Below are 24,442 nucleotides of genomic sequence, written 5' to 3' on the forward strand. Positions count from 1 at the left end.
CATTTTGCTGAAACTTGTATCATACATATAGTGCCCGAGTTTTGGGATATAGGCTATTGACTGTTATGATCCTATTCATTTCATGCATATAAGACTATAGTTATATTTATAGTAAAGTGGCTTGTATTTTTTTTAGCCTTTCTACCTAGCCTCTATTTTGTTGGCTGCTTTGTTGTTGGACTATAGGTTCTTTTTGTTTGTCCTGCTGTTTGTCGGGCTATTTATATAGCACACTATCCCATCTCCCCTGTCATCCCCCAACACACACACCAAGACCCCTGGCAGTTGGGTTAGCCCCTTGAGCCGTGGATCTGCCCAAGGTTTCTTCCTTGGTAAGGGAGTTTTTCCTTGCCCCTGTTGCTCTTGGGTGCTCCTTGTTGGTGCCCCCCACCCAATCCCAATCCTCCCCCACCTTTTTTATGCAGCCCTTGCCACTTAATCTACTAAACCCCTCTTTTACTGCACTGACTGGCTGACACCAGACATAATTTCACTGCATTTCTTACTTCCAGTAACTATATGCATGTGACAATAAACTTCCTTGTATCCTTGTATCCTTGTATTTACACAGAAAATCCCAAAAGTCCTAAATAGCCTATAGTGTCTAAATGACTATTGACAATTAGCGGTTTTGTTTTGTAATATTAGACACAGTATCCCTCAAAATGAGAATAATAATCCTACTATGGTCATTTCAAAACCAGGCCAAAGAGCCAGCCACACATTGCCTGTTGGAGACGTATTTTGACAGATGTGCTCAATACCTGTATCTGCGATTACATGGCTCACCACATGATGTCAGTAGTTGCCTGCCTACATAACTTCTTCAGGAGTAGGCTGCATGCGGTAGTCAATTTATTGAAGTCAACAAACACCACCAAACAGGAGACTGTCACTGATTACAAATAAACCACAGAGTGAATTCCATAGCCTTAGTGAACGTCTTAAGTTTCTGCAGACTTTCTAATGGTATCAATCGTTGAAAATTATCCTATGACTGGAAATAAGCAGGCAGTAGCCTATTAACAAAATAGGCCTATGTAAACAGGGCTCAAAACTAGCATTAAACTGTGCGGAAGGACCTAGTACAGCCCTCCTTATTTCTGTTAATCTGTTGAGTTACACTATTGTTATCAAAGCCCACAATAGTTTAGTGATTACTACTTGGCATTTTGAAATCCTCCTCGGTTTAGTTTTGTAGCATGGTCAGATGCATCGACCGCATACCCCAGACTACACTACACCTTTGCAACGCAGCAGACAGTGAAACAGTAAACGTAGCCCATGGTGTCGTGACAGCAGACTTCCTTGACGTCAAAATTCAACATAAGAGAATTGCGAAGTGCGCATGCGCGTACATGCTGTTTTAGTGAAGCTGGGGTCTTTGTTGAGTGCAGTGAAACAGACTCCCTCTGTAAATATATTAATGTTTCAATAGAAACTCGAATAATAGACGAATAGCTACATCGAGTGTAGGAGGGAATTGAAAACTAGCACGTATACTTATCGTCAGTACTGAGAGGATTGTTACTGAGCTGACAATATAGACTGTATACAAACAAAACCATCGCTCTTCTTAAGGTGGTATTGGGAGATATTTTTAGCTAAACACTTGTCCTTTTTGATATTGCTCTAATTCTGTTCACAGACATGGGAGCGTTCCATCGTTAAATGGAATAGTATTGTTCCTTTTCCTCTACAAGCTATCATGAAAGAAGACAGTTATTTCGTCTTGGAAAGGCAGATCCTGCCATGCGAAAGAGAGGGTTGCGTTTCCTGCTGTCTCAACGTTACCGTGGAACAGAGGGTGCCAAAGAGGGGAATCCAGTGGCCTGCATTTACTTCTGATACAATTTCATTGAAATAGTGTTTTACTAAACATAACTGGGATTATGGAGACAGTTGGGAAATTTGAGTTCAGCAGGAAGGACCTCATCGGACACGGAGCATTTGCTGTAGTGTTCCGAGGCAGACATCGAGAGGTGAGAAGTTAACTTATATATATATATATATATATATATATATATATATATTACTGGCTATTTCTGTCCTCCAACCTTATTTGGATTTGTTGCACGTCTCTCTTGCAATTCGATGTCGATTTCTTAATCGTTGTAGCATTTATAACAGAAGAAGCCCGATGGATGCTCAGTTTTGTCGTTCACAATTGTGCCATTCCACCTTAAATAAAAGAGAGGCCTGGGAAATGATGTTATGGTGCCCTGCAGTTTACCAGAACGAAACAAATAATAATAGTTGTTTTGTGCATGCAAGATACGTCAACAAGTTTATATGTTTGCATCTCTTGCGAAAGTTCTGTTTCTGAAAAATCGAGGATACAAAGCTCTTTTGTTGGCTCTCTGTTTTTAATAGAGTAGGGATAGCCTACTGAAGTTGAATGTATGTTCATTTTAGATAGGCCTAGCATTAAACTACTCACTCCATGATGCACTGAATTTAATTTCATAAGATACATCCTAGCATGGGTAACTGTTAGCTCTGTATGCATTGGCAGCGAGATGTGCCGTGACATGTCCATAAGGCCCACAGACAGCTCTGGCACCAGCTGATCCTGAAACCCACAAATGAACTGTTTACCTATTATAGCCACTGTTGATGAACAGGCCTACGTCTATTGACGGAATTGTGTATTGATTTGCACCAATGGTCTGCTATTCAGCCGCACTCACACATTTGTTTTATTTTCAGAAACACGATTGGGAAGTGGCTGTGAAATGTATTAACAAGAAAAACCTTGCAAAGTCACAGACACTTCTGGGGAAAGAAATAAAGATTTTAAAGGTAGGATAAACACTGCCATTATGCATTCAAAGACTGCACCGTTAGCATCTCTCACCGCCCAGTGGGCTAACGAAATCTCTCTCTTTTCAGGAGCTTAAACATGAAAACATCGTCGCCCTATATGACTTCCAGGTATGTAATAAAGAGATTGATTTCGCATTGTTGTGGTTTTCTGCACACTGTCTAATAAATCAGTGTAGAACAGTTATAACCCATCACGTATGCCTAAGAAAATGAAGACAACAAAGAAAAGATACATTGCTATTTAGATAGTAGTGTGTAGGCCTACTCTGAAGGAACAACGCACACACGATGCGAACATAAACATAAGGTTAGATGAAAACTATCTCGAACACCTTTCCGTTCGCCTAACATCCGTCACGTGTTCATCTGTTGACATACCATGTGCGCGTTAGTTTATTGGTCCGTTTAGAGAAGCACGTATCGGCGGTGTTGTCTGCCAGTGTTTTACGAAGCAGCCTACTGCGTGCGAATGTTAGATATAGGTCATATGGATGAATGTGTTTCGCTGATCCAACGATGGTTTTAGTTATTTATAGTAGGTACAATTGCAGCAATGTGTTTGTCGAACTTGTTCTACTTGATTCCTTCAAATAAGGTCGAGGCAATTGGCATAGTGTTTTAAAAAGAATACTGTGCTGGAGTTTGGACCACATCCATTTTTGCCTTAAAATTCTGTTGTTGTGTATGGCATCTGTGTGTGCGCCTATGTATGCATAAATGAGCTTGCAGTGAATGTGGTTTGGCACCGAGCCACACGGGAGGGTATATGCCAAGTTGGGGTGAGCTGCATCGCACACATGTGTGTGCTCTACTCAGCTCCACAGTCTACACCGCTGTCTCTGGGCACTTGCTCCTGTGTGTGTGTGTGTGTGTGAGAGAGAGAGATAGAGAAAGGGGGGATTATAAGTGTGTGGTTTTGAGGCTTAAGAGCAGACCCTTTGAGCAGTGAAGGAATCCCTGAGAAGCTATTGGAGAGGAGCCTTAATTACCACCTTGAAACCTAAGTGGATAAATTTGAGGTAACAGCCCTAAGCCCAATATAGAAGCTGGGTAGCCTTACCGTTCATAAATTAACAATGAAGGTGAGGATATCACCTCTCTCCTGTTCAGAGACAAATAAAGCGCCTATGCTGTGGTCACTTATAAGACCGTAGTCTTCCACAAGAAGTTAACCTCTGACAGAGATAATGTCAACCCAATGTCCTATACACACTTTCTTGAATTTGATCCCTAAACAACATGCTCTGGCTTTTGTTTAAATTTCCTCATTTGTGCCCGCAGAGAAATGACCTCTTAATCCCTAAACAACATGCTCTGTTTTCAATGTTGGTTGGTCATGAAGATTCATTCTCCATTTAATGGCAACCCTTAATGGCAACAAAGTGCCCTACCAAATAATTCCTGCCTATGCAGAGGGCTTTCTGTGCGTAGATATTAATATTGTTAGAGGTAAGAAGATGGATATGCTGACAGTGAGAGAGAAAATGTAATCTTAAATGCTTTAATAAAGAATATCATTCACATTAGCCCATAGTTTTACTGGACAGCACCTAGGCATCTGAGAGGTTGTGCCAAAAGAGATACACAGGCACACAGTATCTTAGCCCAATCTCTCTTCTCTGCTTATTTGTTTCTCTTCAATTGGTTCTCAGCCCCTCTCTCTCTCGCGCTGTTCCCCACCCTGAGTCAGCCAACTGATGCCCTCTATCATCATATCACACACCCTGTGGTGGGGGCAGAAGAAATGTAAGCACCTTATCACACATCTCTGTGCGAGTCGTCAGGCACGTAACAGGATAGTTTAATAAGAGTTCACACTTCCTCAGGGACACACACACACACTCTCTCTCTCTCTCTCTCTCACTCTCACTCTCTGACTGCCTCTGTCTATCTCTATCCCCATATGGAAACAGAGAATATTTAGAAGGGACAACAAAAAAAGGTTGGTTGAGTGTGCTGAGTCAGCAGCCCTTTGCCTGCCACCAGCAGTCCATCCGGCAACCCTGATTGGTTGATCAGGGCAGGCAGAGCGAGTGGGAGGTCAGCTGTTGCTAAGAGATAAGTGGGCTTTTTGAAGTGGCCGTGCTCTCATGTTGTTTGGAGGCCTACTCTGAAGTTGGGGGCTTGAGGATGGGGATGTAGGGTTGAATAGGGTTATGAGAGCAGAAAGAAAACAGGTGTCATCTGTCAGACATGCTTCACTGTGTGGCTTTAGGTTGTTGGATTTGAGTTTGGGGTTACTGTGAGATGCATGACCGAGTGTGAATCAGATATTTTCAATACAATGTACGTAGTGTTGTTCTTGTAATTGTGACTGTCTCTATTTCTCTTGTGCATTTCTTTTCATTAAAACACTAGCCTGAGACCTGCACAACCTTGTGCAGTGAGTGCAAAGTTGTGTTTAGCCTCACAAACATTATGAAACACCTTGGAGTTAGTCATGGTGTTGTTTAACAGCAGGGGCAGCCATTTCAATACAGTCAATAGAGGATGTTACTCTTATACTCTATTTTATTTTTTAAAATGAGTTCAAGTAGAATTTAAAGTGGTTAGCTGTGTCAGCTTTCTATCCCCCTCTTTTCTCTGTTTCTCTCATTCTCTTTCACTTCATTGTTAGCATTCATGTCATGCTGAAGCAAAGAACACATGCAAGTTCCTTCCTGTACCTACTGCATTGACATTGTGTGTGTGTGTGTGTGTGTGTGTGACCTTTAACACCCTGGCCATATGTGGGTCATGCTCTTAGGGCATAGGGTCAGCACCAAATCAACACAGGCCCCATTGCATTGGCCCTCCAAATGCAGATGTCAGACAGGTCCATTTCAGGCACAGACAAATGTCCCTGCAGCAGCTGACCCTGTAATAGGTCAAGCAATAGGTGGAAAAAAGGAACCAGACACAAGAAAGTGTTGTGTTGTGAGTGCGGTTTCCTTTCCCCACCTATTACTTGACCTGTTTTTGCGTTCTACACACCACATGTGTGCATAAACAAACCTGAACATATGGTGCAGACGTCAACCTTGAATTCCAAGCTCACACTGTCATAAGAACAGATTGGATGATAAGACCAAAGGCAGAAGGGGGGAAAAAAGCTTCTTGAAGATTCTATTGTGATTTATTCTGAATAGTCTGAATTATATGCACTTGATTATTAACAAGAATACACATGTTCATTCTGTTAGTATAGTTTAGTTATGAAAGTGAAAATATAATTTATTTGTTCATCTTTGTTATCTCTTAACACTCTTTTCTGCATTTCTTGTCAGCCAGACTGTGAGGCTGACATTATTTTTGTCCTACCATTGTCTTTATTGTTATTTTCTGTGCAAACAAATAATGCTGTTTGTGGCTGAATTCCTCTCTGTGTTTTAAAGATGTTAGCAAGGAGTGAACAAACTCAACATGTTTGTGTCTTTTCAGGAAACGGCGAGCTCCGTGTACCTGGTAATGGAGGTAAGTTATGCACTGTGTGTGCACGCCTGTGCTTCTCACCCTGACTGATTTGCTCTTGCTGATAAATGAGGGAAGCTAAGCTGCCATGCCTGTGGGGAACCTGAACTGTCTGTGTGTGTGTGTATGTGTGTGTGGTGGGGGGTCACGTCGAGGGCCTTACATAGTTAATCAGTATAATGCACCTAAAACCCAAGTCAGGGGTGGCCTGCTTGCTTTCTCCTTAATGGCTTAGTGTTTTTCACTCCAATCAAGCAACAACAAACTCGACTGTACTTGTTAAGGCCCTCTTCAATGGTTACATACAGCAGTATTTATTCTAGACTATTTGCCACCTTCCAGTTACAAGTTACAAGTTAAGCTTGCTGTTAATATAGGTGTGGTTTAGATCAGTCTTCAATGTAGATTGGATCCTATATTCGTCAGTCTTTTCAGAATCAAAACCACCTATAAGATTCTTTACAATTGGTCCCATATAACACAGTTGGACCTGGATTGTTAGGCAAATGCATGAATACCCAAGAAAGACAGTGACTTAAGAGGTGGAAAGTTGTATAATTGGCAACACAATAGAGGTTCACACTCTTTTGTTGTTGTCTCAAACTTCGTAATGGTTTATTATCATCATAATGAGTATTGCAATGCTTCTTCCTTATCTGTTAAATAATAACACACAGCATTCCAAGTTGAATGGTAAACATCCATCTTCCTTTGAACCTAGTAGCTGCTGGGACTTGTATGTTGTGTATTGTAATTACTGTGTCAGGGAATTAAGTTGTTGACTTGGATTGTTGATTTCCCTGTTATACCTGAAACCCTCAAACCTCTCAAGTATTTAACCTCTGCTTCACCTCCATTTCCAATCACAGTACTGCAATGGTGGAGATCTTGCTGACTACCTACATGGTAAGCACATTCAGATGGTTTTACTACTTTTGAGCTATTGCTCTACAATGTGCACATTCCCCCCAAGAATCCCATGTTTGAAGCCTTGCAGAAACTAGGCCTAATACACTAACTAGCTTGTAGGTTTGTTGTGAATGATGGTGAACAATAAGGTTGAAGTATTTCAAGTAGTTACACATACCATTAACATTATGGAAGATAGGCAAAGAGAAGAGGATTTGTACCATAGAAAGTGTATAGAATAGTCTCAAAATACAATACAATACAACCTACCCCTGAATACAGTTTTGACTCTGATCGTCCTCACTACACCGTTAAACTTAAATCTCGACCTCTGCTACTGTGCAGTGTCAAAGCATTTCTCTTGAAAGCTTTGGTCTGAAGATCCGAAAGAGGATCTTGGCATGTACTATAGCATACAGCCACCCCGGCAGAGGATATTTCAGCAGTTCGAGCCGCTTGTTTGTCTCTGATAAGCACACAATGGACTAAGATGTCGTGCTTGTTGTCTGCAAGTCTGCCTGGGCGAGGATGGGAGTCGCTAAAGCCCCATGGCCCAGCCAGTCGGAAGATGACTGCAGATAAAGGGAGAGATGACTGAGTCCGGCCCCTTGACCTCCCCTGTGGGGGCAGGAAACCTCTCCAGGGTGGTTTGTTTTAGGAAGTGTACAAAACACACGGGTGTGGTTTAGGCCCTGGGTGGCTGGAGAAAGGCAGCTGAAGTTTTTAAGGCTGACTACCACTGCACAAACTCTGTTGGGGCCTGAATACAAAATGGATTTATGAAGGATTGTGTGAGGTGCTGGGAAGCAGATGCTGTGTCAGCTGACTTGTGTTAGTCATGAAAACAGAGCTGAGGCGCATTCCCTCGGGATGAGCAGTAAACACGCTGGCTCTGTCCAGCAGCACGGAGAAGGACAGGCTGCTGGAGAGTTTATCTTCTGCCCACAGTATCGCTCATATTGCCATATTTTTCACTTGAGCTCTCTTGAAGTTAACAGCATTGTAGCTACAAAGGTCAATAGTTTGTTTAAGAAGGAACTGGCAGCACATTAATGTTAATGGCTTGGATTTATTTTAGCTGGGGCTGTTAATGTTAGTGTCTCACAAAGTGAAATAAAGGCTTCTGTCTCATTTTGATGACATGACTTAGAAGAAGGAGAATGGAGACTCTGACATTGCCAATGTGTGCTTGGAATGCCTGGTTATTGCACTATGTAACGTTGTTGTTCCGGGTTGGAGCATGACCCATTTAGTCACTTTTAAGTCAAGTCAAGTCAAGTTTATTTATATAGCGCATTTCATACACAGAGGTCATTCAATATGCTTTACATAAACAAAACCAAACAATAATAACAAATAAAAGCATTGAAGAGCAATATAGTCAAAGAATAGTTCAAAAGGTAAAGATCATAATAAAAAGAAAACATAACACACAAGGTAAAATCATTTAAAAATAAAGAATAATTAGTAAGCAAAAACAAAGGCAAAAGTAGTAAAAAAGTAATAAAAGACAAGGCAAGGTAGAATAATTATCAAGGCAGATTCAGAATTTGTAACTCGGCCCAGTTAGCAGAAAGCATCTGAGAACAAATGGTCTTAAGTCTAGATTTAAAACTAGCTACAGTTGGGGCCTTTTTGATGTCATCCGAAAATTGGTTCCAGAGCTGAGCCGCATAGCAGCTAAAAGTTGCTTCACCATTAGTTCTAACAGTAGGTTCTACTCAGGTGTTTCACCTGGGACCTGAGAGGACGAAAGGTGTGTACTGCTGGAGCATGTCTGATAGGTATTTAGGTATTTATAAACAAGCAATAGTGCTTTAAAGTCAATTCTGTGACTTTTAGACCCCAGTATCATCCCCAGTACGTTGAAAATTGATGAAAATGAGAATTCTTACAGTTTATGAAATAAGCGAGGACATTTTCTGTCAAAAATTCTAGGCTGCTGTCTCACACCAGATATATAGTAGTGTTGTTTGCTAGTGGTGTGTTTGTTGGCCCAGGCTTATGTCCATTGGCTCCTACCCAGCCAGATCATGGTGAACCAACATTCCAAGATGATTTTTTAGACAAATCAGACTAAACCTAAATTGATTTAAGGAGTGTTCCAAATAAAACATGCATCATTTAAGATACTGTGTGGTCCAGTTACTTTCCTTTAGAACGCAATGTTGTTTATTTAGTATCATAACCCACTGTGATTTGCATTAATTTGTTTATCAAATCAATCAGTGTTGTGTTTTGTACAAGATGCCATATGGACTCATGTTGATGTGTGTTGTTACAGCCAAGGGCACCTTGAGTGAGGACACCATTCGAGTTTTCCTGCTGCAGATCGCCAGAGCCATGAGGATCCTGCAAGCCAAAGGCATCATTCACCGTGACCTCAAGCCACAGAACATCCTCTTATCCCACCCCGCAGGCCGAAAGTCCCACTCCAACAACACCTGCATCAAGATAGGTGCGTTTCATAATTCATACAGTGTCAATGTGTGTGTGTGTGTGTGTGTGTTTGTGTGTGGGCCTGTCTGTGTTCCTGGAGTTTGTGTTGGAGCTAGCATATGTTTGGGTTCAGCATCAGGACTCCTTTATCTTCTTCAGTCAGACAGTTTAGCCTGGTTAGATCAGCATATGAGACTTTGTTGCATATGAGATCTCCGAGTTCAGTTCAGAGATGGAAAATATGCCTGAGGACTGAGTGTCTGAACTCTGGAACATACTATGAAATCTCAACTAGCCAATCTCAACTATGTTTTGATTTGCATCATTTTGCAGATACGATTTTCAGACTTTCCTTGGAAACAGACAGTGATATGTGGATCCATTTACAATGACCCTAACTCGCCCAGTGCGTTCATGTTGTTCAACCACAGCTCCAACTGCTAATATTGCAGTAATTTCTCTTGATACGATGCATGGTGTATAAACTGCCTGTGACAGTATTTTTATGCAGTTGTATGCAGTGTTTTAACTGACAGTGTTTTATGCAAATTAAAAAAACAAAACTATGCATCGACTCAACCTGCAGTGATTTTCCATAAAGTGCAGACGTAACTACAGTCAAACTGTAACCCAGGAGTTTTCAACTGATTGTGAACCAGGAACCACCATTCTGACTAATTACGCAACCCCAGGACCACCACTGAATAAAAATACTGATTCCCACATTGAAAATACATGAATCCATGGTCAGGGACCACCAGCAATGTCCTCACGGACCACAAGTGGGCCGCTGACCACTGGTAGAAAACCCCTGCCGTAACCAATCAGCCTGTGTATCACTGACCCTCCATGTTCTCCTCGCGTCTCTGTTCTCAGCTGACTTTGGATTCGCCCGGCACCTTCAGAACAACATGATGGCCGCCACACTCTGTGGCTCACCCATGTACATGGTGAGGGAACATTTTCACACTGGCATGCAACAGCTCCATAACCAGGCAGATCTGAGGGTAATCACTAACACGCTCTGCTTCCAGGCCCCTGAAGTCATCATGTCCCAGACTTACGATGCCAAGGCAGACCTGTGGAGCATAGGAACCATTGTTTTCCAGTGCCTTACAGGGAAGGCCCCCTTTCAGGTGAGCACCAACAGTGCACATAGCAAACAGCCCTGTTGATACAGTCTGTCACTGCATTAGTGAAACCAAAGTGAAGAAGGGAATACTGGAACCTGTTTACCATATCAACTTATCTAAGATTTAGGATGTGAATACTTGATGAAGTATGTGCTGGTAGCCCTGTTATCGTAGCATGTGGTAGCAGATGTGTGCAAGCCCATGTGAGAGATAGATACCAATGTACTGCATGCAGTACTTTAACTTTAACTTTACCTGGTAAAGTTCAGTACAAAGCAGTATAGAAATCATCTACTGGCAATTTATCTTAATCTCATAATTAAATCAATGACGAAAAATCCACCAGCAATGCATCAGGCAGCTTTTTGATGTTGACAGGCAGATTTTTTTCAGGACAACCACAGTGTATTTTCCTATGGTCTTTTCAAAGATCTTATCCCCTGTACACTAATATGGTGGGATGCATAGGAACAGAAATAAACAGTTGTCTCTGTAACTCTGATCATTGCCTTACTCACCTCCAGGCCAGCAGCCCTCAAGACCTCCGCTTGTTTTATGAGAAGAATAAAAACCTCTCACCCAAGTAGGTGCCCTCCCTGAACTGACCCCTGGGGTTTCTCCTATAACCTCTCACAGTGTTGTTGTAGCTAATACCAACCATTCTGATGCCTTTCTCTTGCTAATACCGGTCTTTCTTCTCTCACTCCTCTCTTCCTCCCCCCTTCCTCCTCCTGTATGTGCCTTTATCTTCTCCAGCATTCCTAGAGAAACCTCCAGCCACCTCAGGCAGCTGCTCCTCGGCCTGCTGCAGCGGAACCATAAAGACCGCATGGACTTTGGTCAGTCTGCGTTCACAAACCACCTGTTTGCCCCGTGGACACAAAGCCCCATACTGACCCATTTCCCTGTCAGACCGACACATTTCTCGTTCCGTCATTTTTATTATAGCTGGCCCAAGTGACCTGGTACACTGTATCCTGGAATGTGTGCCAGAATCAATTCTTTTCTATCATGCTAACACGACATGTAGAGTTAATGATAAGGTCTATTAAATCACAAATGACAACGTTCTTTGATGAAAGAAAAACATGCCTTCAACATTCATTTCTCTTTATTTAGATGAGTTCTTCCGACACCCTTTCCTGGAAGCAAGCTCAACCATGAAGAAGTGTAAGTGTCCATTTTTGTCTATATTTCAAGCAGCTTGTCCCATGCTCTAAAGTCTTTGCTGTAGTCCTGAGGATATTTTAAAGGCTTAATGTCCTGTGTTGACAGCAACCCCAGTGACACTCCAGTGCTTTCCCAACTCTGCCTCAGCCAGCTCCTGCAGTAGTTCATCCACATCACACCTTGCCTCACCACCAGTAAGTTTAGTGTGTGTCTCTGTGTTTGTGTGTGTCTCTGTGTGTGTGTGTGTGTGTGTGTCTGTGTATGTGAATGTTTGTGTCTGTTTGTGTCTGTGTGTCTGTGTCAGGTGGAGTACATGTTACTGTGTGTCATTGTTTCAGTTTCATATGGTATAATGAAATAGAATGTGTGTTTGTGTGTGAGGGGTGGGTGCTAGGTAGTCACACTAAGGAGGTTATGTGTGTCTGTGTCCATGCATCAGTATTTGTTTAGTGAAGTTCAATCAGAGTCTGCTGAAGAGGTTAACAGTGAGATAAGCTCTGCACCCTGAACGTCTGTCTTACACACACGTTCACTCACACCCACATGGTCTGATAAAACAGATATCGGAGTTGCCCATACATATCTGTGTGTTACTCACACAAGAAAAAAATCCGTTTGAAAATCGTGGTTTAAGGTCTACAACGTGGCTTTCCAAATTTCTTAACTGTGACACTGTTTTTTTTTTTCTGAAATGTCAGGTCATTTCTATCTCTCATGCGAATGTTATGTTCTTTGCCCTTCTTAGTTTGACTGCCCTGTGGTCAGGACAGGTGTGTATTAAATCGAGTTCTTCGCTCTCTGTGTGTTTGCAGCAGTCCTTGGCAGAGATTCAGCAGCTCCGTGCAAAGCCCCTGCCCTCTCCCACCCAGGAGTCTCCCGGCTCCCTGCTGAAGGACTCGGGAGGAGGCGGCGGTGGCGGCGGCAGCAGCAAGAACTCATCTTGTGACACAGACGACTTTGTCATCGTGCCAGCTCACTTTGCCAGTAAGACCCACCGCAGACTGAGCAAGGACATTGGGACGTTACTGTAGCCATTTGGGGGGAATCTTGGGATTGTTTTCACACTTACTCACCATCTTTTATTCGCTCTTTCTTTCTATTCGCTCTTTCTCTCTTTCTCTGTCCTCTTTCTCTTTCTCACTCCTTTCTTTTCAGGTGACTTGGCCGGTGAGATCCCCAGCAGTAAAGTGATGCAGGACAGCCTCATGTACAGTGGGTAAGCAAGACAATCAGCCTTACAGCACTCTGTCCTGCTCAAGTTTCCACAATCACCACAGAGCCCATTGCACTGTATGTTTGTGCTAAACTCAACATAGTTGTAGTGTTTGGGCCATGCCATTATTATGGTAAGATTGTATTGATCAAAGATTCTAGAACAGAGAAGAGCTCCGCTCTAGAATCTTTGTTACTGATAGAGATACTGTAGATACAGGAAATGTAACTAGGTCAGAAAAGCACTGGACCAATAAGCTCTCTGTAGTGGTTGTTCGTTGGAGCCATGCTTAATCACTGCATGACCCAGTGTGGCGGCTGGGTGAAACTGTAAACGTGCTGATTAACAGTACTATGATGGTAGCCATGGATCGTGGCTGTGACCACCCGTATGGTAACCCTAGCAACCATTTGTCGTCAGGAGCTCTCTGCTGGCCTCTGGTGGTGTGGGCAGTCAAAGCAAGACACCGCCCCGGTCCCCATCCTACAGTGGCTCGCCTGCACCCTCTGGGTAAGTGTGTGTGTGTGTGTGTAAGAGTGTGTGCGTTTACTGAGATTCAGGGGGGATCAGTGTAAGTACTGGATGACTGACCTCGTAGTCTTCAAGCTTAAGAAGAAAAGGAGCTGAATCTCAGTTGTTACTCTGTAAAACCATCAGCTGCCAGTTTATAGAAGGAAGGCATTGTAAATAAAACAATAACCTATAAATCAGCCTTTTCTTTCACATCCCCATCATATTGAACTTTCATTTCTGCTTTGTGTTTGGTGAATTTGAACATTTTAGTGGTGCCTTCCTGCGGGTTTAGCTTGAACGCTCTTTGCACTCGTGGTCGTCCAGTGGCAGTGGTTTTTGACACTGATTACAAGAGGATTACAGAGTGAGAGTGGATGAAGAGCAGCGATGTGTCTTTTAACCCCCATCACCCACTGTCTGTCACTTACTCACAGGTCTCTCACAGAACCCTCTCTGTCTCTATCCCTTACTCTTTCTATTCGTTTATCTGTTTTTTCTTTGTCTGCCTTGTCTCGACTTTGTCTTTTTCTGTGTTTTTTTTGTTTCTTTGTGTTTTTTATTCTTTGTCTGTAACTCTTCTTGTTCACAATGTTGTGTCGGGTCTCTCCCTGTTTTTTTTCCCTCCCCAAACTCCCTCTCTCACTCTCATTCATCGATTGAATGCTGAATACTCTCTCTTCTTCTCTCTGCCACTCTCTTTCTCAGCAGGCTCAGCGAATGCTTGGCGAGTAACTATGGTAACTATGGCCAGTCGGTGCCCATTCCAGTCCCCACTCAGATTCACAACTACCAGCGCATGGAGCAGAACCTCCAGTCCCCCAGCCAAGACAGTTCCCCCAGGTCTGTGTGAACACTCTCCTCTGTGTCTCTCCTTGTCTTGCCACCTTTCTGTCTTTCACTTTGTGCTTCACAAATGGGCAAACACCTGTCCCTCTCCTTCCCTCTCCCTCCCTCTCTTTCTCTCTTACTTTTTTGTTTTTTCTGAAGAACATTCTCATGCAAAGCCCTTCTCCTTGATACACCATGCATTTTGTTGTGTCTGAACATCTGCCATTTTTAGTGCTTCCAGTACATGGGAAGAAACTATTGGCACGCACACATAGATTATTCATGTAAACAGCCCTAGTACCATAGAGTTCACTTTCCTTGTCTCTCCACACAACTGCTTGAGCATTTGCGATTCTCTTCCTTTAACCCTGTGTGTGTTTGATACCCGTCTCTCAGGTTGGCACCGCCAGTGCGTCGCTGCAGCAGTGGCAGCTCGCTGGCCTACGGGAGGACCGGTCCGTCTCCACCCCACTCAGGGGCCTACGGCTCGGCCCCCAGCTCCCGGAGACTCTCCGCCGGGGCCACCAAACCCTTCCAGCTCTCACCCCAGGGTACGAGCTCTCAGGCCAACATTCCACATCATGAGCCTTGCAACTGGGAACGCCATTATTAGTTAGGGATTATGAAACTTGCTATTGACTGTCTTCTTTTCATCTAAGAAAAAGAAATAGGAAAGACTGGTATTTTTATTCTCTTTTTTACCCTCTCACAAATCCTCTATGGACACCCTTTTTCTCTTTTGTTTGACATATATAGTGCAATGTGGCAAATCTAGTCCTCTTAGGACTATCATCTCTGGTTTGCTGATGTTGCCTTGGTTTCTATTTTGTGTCATTTCTAAAGAGAGGTTCCCCCTTTGTATTTCTCTTGTTCTCTAGTGGGCACTATTCCGGAGATGCCCGGGCAGACTGACCGACTGGGCACAGATTTGGGTCAGTTGGGGGCACAGAGCAGCGGTAAGAATCCCTATTATTCGTCTTTACACATTTTCTCCACGTTGTCACAACCGAAGGAAGTTCGAACACCCTGTATCCTCAGTGGTAAAACAGAAAGTAAGAGAAACAGCCAGTGCCACAAAGCAGTTTGTCATTTGTAAGGGCACAAAAGTACACAAACACCAGTACTTTGAAGTGCACAGAATAAAGTGTGTAAAACAGTTATATGCAGGACAGGAAAATATTTTCATTTGCATGCATCACAAATGCAAATAGGCTTGATCTTCCGTAAAAAAAACAGCTGAAAAACAACAGCGGAGCAGAAAAACAGCCACCTACCCTCCGGGCTCCGCTCTGTGTGATCCCATTTTTAGCTTTAGAGGTTTCATGTCAAATAACATCACCGAGCCCAATTTGTCAACATAGACGATAGCCTCCAGAAATGCCAGCGGCCGCTAACTGTGCTTTCCTACAGACTGAATAATTGGCTGTAAGCCTGGGGAAAAAAAACACACACACACATACACACCTGGCTGCAAGTCTTGCACCTGCAGTCCTGCACACATATTCAGTATTTGTCTTTATACTAAACCCTCAGATGTGAGACGGTGTTATTGCCTAAACACTGTGTTTGGGTGCAAGGTCTTGTTTTCATGTAAGCCGTTTAGAGACGATGTGAAGCACTTGTCATGAAATATTTTATAGTGTGTGAGGTCAAGTGACCACCAGGATGGCTGGCTTTATGGCAGATAAATCTGTTTCTATAATCAGTTCATGTACAGTATGTTCTTATTTATGTCCCAGTGGAAACACTGTGTGTAAGTGGTGTAGATGAGGAACACCATTAGCATGGATAAAATAAAACTCCTTTACTTGTCTCCTGGTTCCCCCAGGCTTAGACGGCAGGTTTCAGCCTCAGCACCAACCCAAGGGTCTGGGCACCAGGCTGCACAGCGCCCCCTGTCTCCTGGAGGTGGGGAACGGCGCCCGTCAGAAGATCCGTAAGCAGTACTCGGACCCGGTGGTGGCCCCTCAGGGGGGTATGATGGCCCTGCGGCCCCTCCACTCCTCCCCCCGCCTCAGCGAGCTCATGCAGAGAAGCCCCCTGCCCACCATCCTGGGCTCCCCCTCCCGGGTGAGACTCTCACGCTAGCTGGCTATGTGAAACTGTCATCTTGTGTGTGTGTGTGTGTGTGTGTGTGTGTGTGTGTGTGTGTGTGTGTGTGTGTGTGTGTGTGTGTGTGTGTGTGACCGGGAGAACGAAACGGTGAGGGAGACTGTACATGTTATGTTGAGTGTCTATTGTGTTGAGTGTCTATTGTGTTTCAATGCAAAAGAGACCTGTGCTGTGTGAGTGGGTTATGTTGGCTTACTCTGTCAACTCGTTGTGTGAGTTCATGGGTTCCATATTATGAGTTGTATTGTGGGAGTAATAGCTCTACCAAAATGTGTCTAGGGTGAAAAGAGAGCTGGCAGGCATGCTCATGCTGTTAAAGTGACACACATATTAAAACCAGTGCCTTAAAAATGTGACTGAAATATGTCCAGGCAGCCACAGTGTAATAAAGCTCTTTCTTTATCTTTATCGTTATCTTCCTCTGTGGTAAACCCAGGGTGTGCTAGACAGCTCCACAAAGCAAATGCATTTATCAGTAGTTATCTGATATTACATGAATGAATTAGACAAATATGCACCCACACTGAGCATTCCTTGCTCTTTTGTAGGTTTAGGTTCTGGGTTAAACTCTCTCTATTTGAGAAAGCATTCTATGAAAGTCGTTTACCTTAAAATGTGTGTAGCAAAAGTGTCTGTGAACTCAAAGTAAAAGTGAAATGAAATTCATCTGAGCCATACTCTCTCTCCAGGCCATGCCCCCGTTTGAGTTCCCCAGGCCACCCAGCTCCCCCAACATGGTCACTTTCCTGGCGCAGCAGGGCCTCATCATGGCGTCGCCCAGCAACAGGCAGGCCCAGGGGGACACGGGACCCAGCAGTCTGCTGGACAGAGCAGAGGAGGGCCGAGGATTCGGGAGGTAATTGCATTTCATGACGTCCATTATTAAAGCCCTGAGAAGACATTCAGAGCATGAGTGCACTGTATGCGGTGAAGGAGGTGTGGTCGGCGACAGGGAAGCAGTAAGGAAATGAGGAAGGAGGCTATTTTTATGAGTGGTCTATTATTCTCAATAAATCATGTCTCTCTATTCCTGTCTTCCCTGTAGGTCGCAGAGTGCTGGTCGCCTGTCGGACATGTTGTTGATGGCGGCGTTTGGAGGACCACTGGGGGACAGAGGGAGCTCGGAAAACCTCAGCACTGACAACAGTGCTATAGACATTACAGGTCAGCCCCCCAAAAGTGTTCACTCACCTCATCACTCACTCACTCAAACACTTGCTCATTCATCAGTATCAGTTCTGAATTTGTTCAGTACAAATACCAGAGCTATACTGCTTTCCACTGTACATGAAACCACTTCAACCCAAAATGCTGAACAACAACCAGGACTAATCTAAAAATTGTTATGTAGTCAGAATAGTACAGTTAAAAGTAAAAGCTAGAATGTTCATGGTTAACTTGGCTGAGTAAATGTTCTCAGTATTTTCCATCCAAGGACAAATTTAATAGCTAAGATTCCATATGCCTTAAATGGACATTTTAAGCAAAATCCCATTAGGTAGAAGTGAACACCAAGGAGACATGTTAATGCTGCTATTTGTGCGCAGCTAGTTGCTGAGCAACATTTAAACATTTACTCACTAAAGACACTCGTATGTTTCAGATGAACTCGTTCACCCCCACCTAATTTTGTGCATCACGTGTACAATGAACTGCGTCACTGCAAACAGGCCATGCATCCCAGTTTTAAATGTGCCCTGCTTCAAGGTTCAGGTTCAAAGGCCGTGTCTGTTGTTATCATGTCGCCTGCCAAACGTGATTCTCATCAGGAAATTTCCAGCTTGGATTTTGTTACTGCCTGGCCAGTCATGAAAGGGGATTCTTCGGTGTTGAACAGCCTTAGGTCTAAGCTGGAACAGGGTGTGGCTCCCCTCCCCCTGTTCCTCTGTCTGTTGTAGCCAGCGTATAGATTGTTTGTGCCAGGTAAGGAAGATGTTGACAATGGCGTTAGTGTAAGTTCAAAGTAGTTGAGCGTGTGACCGTTGTCTGTAGGTCCATTCTCAGCGCTGAGATGTGGTCACTTCCAGGGCACACCTCTCCGTCACAGGGTTGTGCCAACAGTGTCAAACAGTGAGCTGTTTTCTTCGCATATCAACACTTTTTTTTTTTATAAAACAGTAGCTTGCTTTTATTGGGGGAGTTTGCTTGGAGGGCTCCATCCACAGGAGATTGCATATCTAAATGGGTCAGCAGGTGGGTTCATTGGTGCAGTGATGGCGCAGGTGTTCCTCTTGTTCCCTGTGGAAAAACTGGGACAACAGTTAGGAACAGTTGACGGGAACACAGTGCACCATAGGTGATCGATGTCTCCTGGAGACTGTGCACACAAGTGGTATAAAAAGTTTACTTTTGAGGTGAATTCAACTTTCTTTTTCATAAGTGTTGAACTGAATATGGCCACTGCTCCACTGTCTGCCGTTTTTTCAGTTTAAGTGTATCCGGAACCACAACAGCATTTTCATACCAGACGTAAACATGAAAGGCTGGTTTTGGATGAGCAACCAATGGCACCATCGGTCTGGTGAGCAATACGCCTTGCCCACAGTAATCTCTAACCACAGCTGTGTCTCTGTCTCTTTAGCGCCATCTGCTGGAGGCACTATGGTGGTGGGCTCAGGCAGTCCAGCCAGGGTGGTCTTCACTGTTGGCTCTCCACCAAGTGGCAGCACACCCCCTCAACCCTCTCGGACTAGAAAGTTCTCCGGTAAATACCTCCCTCTGTCATGTCTGCACTTTATTCAGTTTAAAAAGAGTAGTGTGTACCTGAATTAATTATCTTACTAGCATAGAAAACACATATTTAAGCTTCTCTAACACACAACGCTCTGGCCATTAAATAGCCTTAGTTGCTGAGATGGTCTTAAATTAAACAAACAACCTGAATTAATTCATTGTGTAGAGCAAAACATAAAGCAATGGGGCAAAGGTTCTGATATTGTAACATTCCTGATATTGTGTCCTCTTTGTCTTTGCAGGGTCCTCAAGTTCCATCAGTCCGGCTGGGTCCTTCACTAGCCGGTACCATCCAACCGGTATCTGCATGGAAGGTTTTGAGGGCTCATCCAGTCCCCGGTATGGTTTCACAGATCCCATCTCGGCCAATCTGGAGGGAGCAGTCACGTTTGAAGCACCAGAGCTACCAGAGGAGACACTAATGGAGGTAAATAAATACAGATGCTGTCTGGCTCTCAGAGGACACACACAAATCTGATTTGAGTGTGGATGTGTGTGAACCCATTTCCATCTCTCCCCCTCTCTCTCTCTCTCTCTCTCCCCCTCTCTCTCTCTCTCTCTCCCCCTCTTTCTTTCTCTCTCTCCGTTCTTCCCGGTGAGCAGCAGGAGCACACAGACACCTTGCGGCATTTGCGCTTCACGCTGGAGTTTGCCCGCTGCATGGTGGAGGTGGCGGGGAGCCGGGGAGGTGACCGGGACCAGGAGCAGGACCACGGCGGAGAGCCCAGGGACCCCTCCTGCTCCACCCTGCTCCAGCAGCAGAGCATGGTGGCCGACCAGATCAGCTCCCTCAGCCGCGAGTGGAGGTGAGCACCACCTTCCCTCCACACTCAGAACAGTCATATGGACTTGTATGGAACCCAGTGATGTGATGTCTTTACTGTTTGCTCGATGGTGTTTTATGCCCCAACTTCGTCTTCCAGGCACCACTGCCACCGCTGACTAAAAGGCACCTAATCCTAAACCTAACCCCAACCCTAACCCTAACTTTAACCCATGCCTAACCCTAGTGCCTTCCAGGCAACGTTGGGGGCATAAAACACCAAGAAACTTACTGTTCACTGTTAAACCATATATGGATTTTATCCAACTAATCAGCAGGCACAGGCAAAGAAGTTATGACAACATTGCAGTTCAAACATTATGCTGTGTTCTTATCACAAAGCCACAAAGCAGGGATTACAGGCAAATTTTGAGCAAATTATACCTGGAGTGCAGCCAATTATGGTGTTACAGGCTTGGATATCAATCATAAAAGCGTCCCTTCTCAGTCATGTGTAATTGGAGCAGAACGCAATGTTACTCTATGCAAACTACATATATGTGTCTATGCAAACTGTAGTAATACTGTATAATAGAATTAAGTGTGTGGGTGTGTGTGTGTGGTTTAGTTATGCAGAGCAGCTTGTGTTGTACATGAAGACTGCTGAACTGCTCTCCTCTGCGCTGCACTCGGCCATGGAGGGCATCAAAGAGGGCAAGCTGTACCCCTCCAGCACTGTCAAGCAGGGTGAGGACATCCACCGCATCCATTTACACATGCCCTCATAGAGACTGCCATCATATCATGGGGTTCAAATAAAACGCAGCATGTTCAACTCCAACTGCAAATTATACCATGGCAGTGAATTCAATGTTTGTCATGTTTTTATTATTAATGAATATACACAACATGCAGAGGGTTAGACATGCAATTAGTTAAGCTAATAATCTAATAACTTCTAAAATCATTTTTGCACATTGATATTATAGGTTGAATATAGATAGCATAAGGCTGCAGACAACAGAACAGAATGCAGAGATGGTGATAGTGAATACTGTTTACGGCTGCATTTACACCGGCAGGCCTTGATGCACAGTTTGGATTTCCTGCCTAAATCCTGTTTTTGGGGGGACTGGCTGTTTACATCTACGTTTGAGAGTGGCCCATATCAGATATTTGTGTTTACATGGTTCACTAATTTGAATAACACTTGACAATCCGCATGGCACCAGAATTCAGTGGCTAGTTGTTCACTTTCGTTTCCAAAGTATCTTGAGAAGTCTGCAAAATAGACTATCGGTTTTATTTTAAATCGAAAAAGAAAGAGGAGAGCCTACCGCTTTTATTGCAGCTTTTCCATCTCTGTTTTCAATCTAATTACATCGTTCTGCCAGTTGTGTGTTCACATGAAACTGAAAGCAACATTGTATGTAATGTAAATGTGAAAAGGTAAAAATTGTGTCCATTTTGCAAGTTGAAAATGACGGGGGATATCCGATCTGCCTGTTTAGACTAGTCGCATTGGCACATATCCCATTCATATCGGAGTTATTTCCACATATGAAGGAGGCCTGAAACCGATCTGTAAATATAATATCAGAATCCATGCGCCGATTTGGGTAACATTTAACTGTGCTGGGATCAGTATTTTTGCTTGTTGTAATGTGTGTGTGTGTGTGTGTGTGTGTGTATGTGTATGTGTGTGTGTGTGTGTGTGTGTGTGTGTGTGTGTGTGGCTGCAGTGGTCAGAAGACTGAATGACCTCTACAAGTCCAGTGTGATGTCCTGTCGCTCCCTCAGCGCTCGCCTGGAGCGCTTCTTCTCCCGCAAACACCGCCTCATGGACCACATCAACACCATCACCGCTGAGAGGCTGCTCTTTAGCCACACCGTACAGATGGTGGGCTTTAGCTCCTTATCTTTTCTTGCTCACATGCCCCTCTTCTGCTCCTTCTGTTTGACTGTCTGACTTTGTTTGTTTGTATTTTTGGGTTGGTTGTTGTTGTTGTTGTTGTTGTTGTTTTTTGGGTTGGTTGTTTTATGTATTTCATGCCGTTTAGATGAAAAAACATTTGAATCTGTAAAAAAGTGAACTCCTTTTTCTGTGCTGCTGTGTAGGTTCAGACAGCTGCACTGGATGAGATGTTCCACCAGGGGGAGCTGTCTGTGCAGCGCTACCATAAAGCCTTGCTGTTAATGGAGGGCCTCTCCATGCTCCTCACAGAACAGGCCGACATCCTCAGCCTTAGCAAGTGTGAGTGGCATGAACACGTACACACACTTGTGAATTCAAGGGATGAAGCTGTAGTTTGTGGGGGTTTCGGTTCAGTTTAGTTTGAATGTGAGAACTATTGAACGATCTACTTGATCTTCATGTCTCCTTGCTCATGATAGATAGATAGATAGATAGATACTTTATTGATCCCCAGGGGAAATTCAAGGTCTCAGCAGCAGCATACATACAACACAAACACATTCTTTAACAGCAGAAAGAGTAATTAAAGTATATAATATAAAAACTCAACTAAGCAGTAAGGACAGTGGAAGATAAAGAATATGCTAAATATACTAAAATACAAATTATACTAACACTTAATACAATATATAGAAATATACTACAATACAAATTACAAAAATACAAATTATACTAAATCAATCAGAGGCGCTTGCAATGACTGAGGCAGGGACTGAGCCTGTGATTCTCTGTGCATAGTAAGTTATGGTAAGGTGCTCTAAGGTGCTCTGTGTGAATGAGTGTCATGGTGGTAGTGCAATGGTGATAGTGGTCATGGTGATGGTGCAAATGAGTAATGACTGACTGAATGTGTTTTGTGTGTCTGCAGGTAAGCAGTGTATAGAACGCCGTCTCACCGCTCTGCAGTCTGGCTTGTGTGTATAAACAACCCTGCTACGTAAGCTCACAGCAAGCAGCCTGGACAAGAAACCTCTGTCTTTCTCTCTCTCTCTCTCTCTCTCTCTCTCTCTCTCTCTCTCTCTCTCTCTCTCTCTCTCGCACGCTGTAAGCCTCTGCTGAGTGACTGTACATCAGATGTCTGTTGAGATGACTGAAGGTTCGTTCAGTATGGCTGTCTGCCGCAAGAGGTCAATGAGGAGCAGCAGCGGTGGATATGAGTAGGGTTGAGTGTCCGCAGAGCCGGACGTTGGGTCCTGTTCATGCCTCAGCTTACCTTACCCTTCGCTGGACACAGAGAAGAACACACAGGCACAGGCTTGAACTGGAGACAGAATCAGAAGCAGAATATGGAGCAACATGCTGGTGACGACACCCATTTTGAACTCCGACTTGATCTCTCACATTGACCCACAATATCACTCTCGTAGTCTCTTATAGTTAGCCTTGCCACCTCAGCCCAAACAAACAAACTGATTACCCTTGCAAGGCATCTTGGAGTATTCCTGTGAAGAAAGATTCTTTCAAGCGCAGTATCCATGTTTCCATTAGAAGTGCATATTGGATGGTCATGATCAGATGGGAACACGCCATGTTGATTACACACATCTATTTTTTATTAACTTTCCAGTCATCTGCCATCCTGATAACATAATCGCCTGTAGTTCCTATTTTAGTAAGCTGGCCTAAAGCCAGAAGTTTCAGTACCATCCATATACTTTCCCATGGATCCCTTGATGGGTTTTAGGGTCAATGAATATGAATGGAAGACCACCCCCAACCAATATTGGACCAATTATTAATTCTAAATATTTAAAAGTACTTTAATTTAATGATACTTTATTTTTTGCATATAGAGACCCTCTGAATGTTTTGGACCCGAAAAGCAGGAGATAAGAAAACTGAATGTCCTTAGGACAGTTGTTGCCCCAGCTGTTCCATTAGTTTCATTTAAGCTTAACAAGCTTAACTTTTCATCGAATCGACGCCTGGTTCATATTACCAAAGTTTCATGAAGAGCCATGGTGGGGAAAAAAGCTGACTGATACATTCCCCAGTTTTGTTTCTCTATATATGTTGCATGCCCACAGGACTGAATATCCCCATTCTGTAGCAGGGAATATTTGAAGACCTGTTGCATTTTAGAGAATCACAACCAATCACAGATGATGGCCCACTGATTATTTTAAGATGTGGTAAATTACGTTCCAATTTATTGAAAAGGATCTTTCAGGTCTAGTTCCGAGTTAAGACCATATGATCTTTTTGTTTTGTCTGAGTGGTCAAATGATCATCACCATAATCATCCATTGTGAATGTAATGTGTAGAGTTAAGGTTTGCCTGTGTGTGTGTTGGTGAAATTGTAGACTGCATTTGTTCTTTGTAGTAGTGTGACTTTTAAACAATATGTTTGAATGGAACTAGTGGGAAAGCATTATTT

The 24,442-nt window shown here is 43.6% G+C and overlaps 1 protein-coding gene across 3 annotated transcripts; it reads left to right on the forward strand.

Annotated features, from left to right (window-relative positions):
* The first annotated feature begins 1,360 nt into the window (after window positions 1-1,360).
* ulk1b (unc-51 like autophagy activating kinase 1) lies at window positions 1,361-23,871 on the forward strand. Of its 3 annotated transcripts, none has more exons than XM_048258745.1 (28): window positions 1,361-1,982; window positions 2,710-2,802; window positions 2,893-2,934; window positions 6,247-6,279; window positions 7,146-7,182; window positions 9,470-9,643; window positions 10,501-10,574; window positions 10,659-10,760; window positions 11,282-11,340; window positions 11,514-11,596; window positions 11,877-11,927; window positions 12,033-12,121; window positions 12,740-12,911; window positions 13,083-13,143; window positions 13,561-13,650; window positions 14,359-14,493; window positions 14,878-15,032; window positions 15,360-15,437; window positions 16,310-16,551; window positions 17,283-17,449; window positions 17,639-17,757; window positions 19,175-19,297; window positions 19,569-19,753; window positions 19,930-20,132; window positions 20,718-20,836; window positions 21,832-21,989; window positions 22,208-22,343; window positions 22,933-23,871. In XM_048258745.1, exons 1-28 carry the CDS (start codon window positions 1,893-1,895, stop codon window positions 22,986-22,988), a joined length of 3,126 nt encoding a protein of 1,041 aa, XP_048114702.1. In that variant the 5' UTR covers window positions 1,361-1,892; the 3' UTR covers window positions 22,989-23,871. The 3 variants fall into 3 exon arrangements, with proteins under 3 accessions (XP_048114702.1, XP_048114703.1, XP_048114704.1); XM_048258746.1 differs by having other exon boundaries at window positions 14,362-14,493; XM_048258747.1 differs by lacking the exons at window positions 1,361-1,982; window positions 2,710-2,802 and adding an exon at window positions 4,479-4,572.
* The last annotated feature ends 571 nt before the right edge of the window (window positions 23,872-24,442 follow it).

This window comes from Alosa alosa, chromosome 12 (genome assembly GCF_017589495.1).
Source record: "Alosa alosa isolate M-15738 ecotype Scorff River chromosome 12, AALO_Geno_1.1, whole genome shotgun sequence".
Lineage (NCBI taxonomy): Eukaryota > Metazoa > Chordata > Actinopteri > Clupeiformes > Clupeidae > Alosa > Alosa alosa.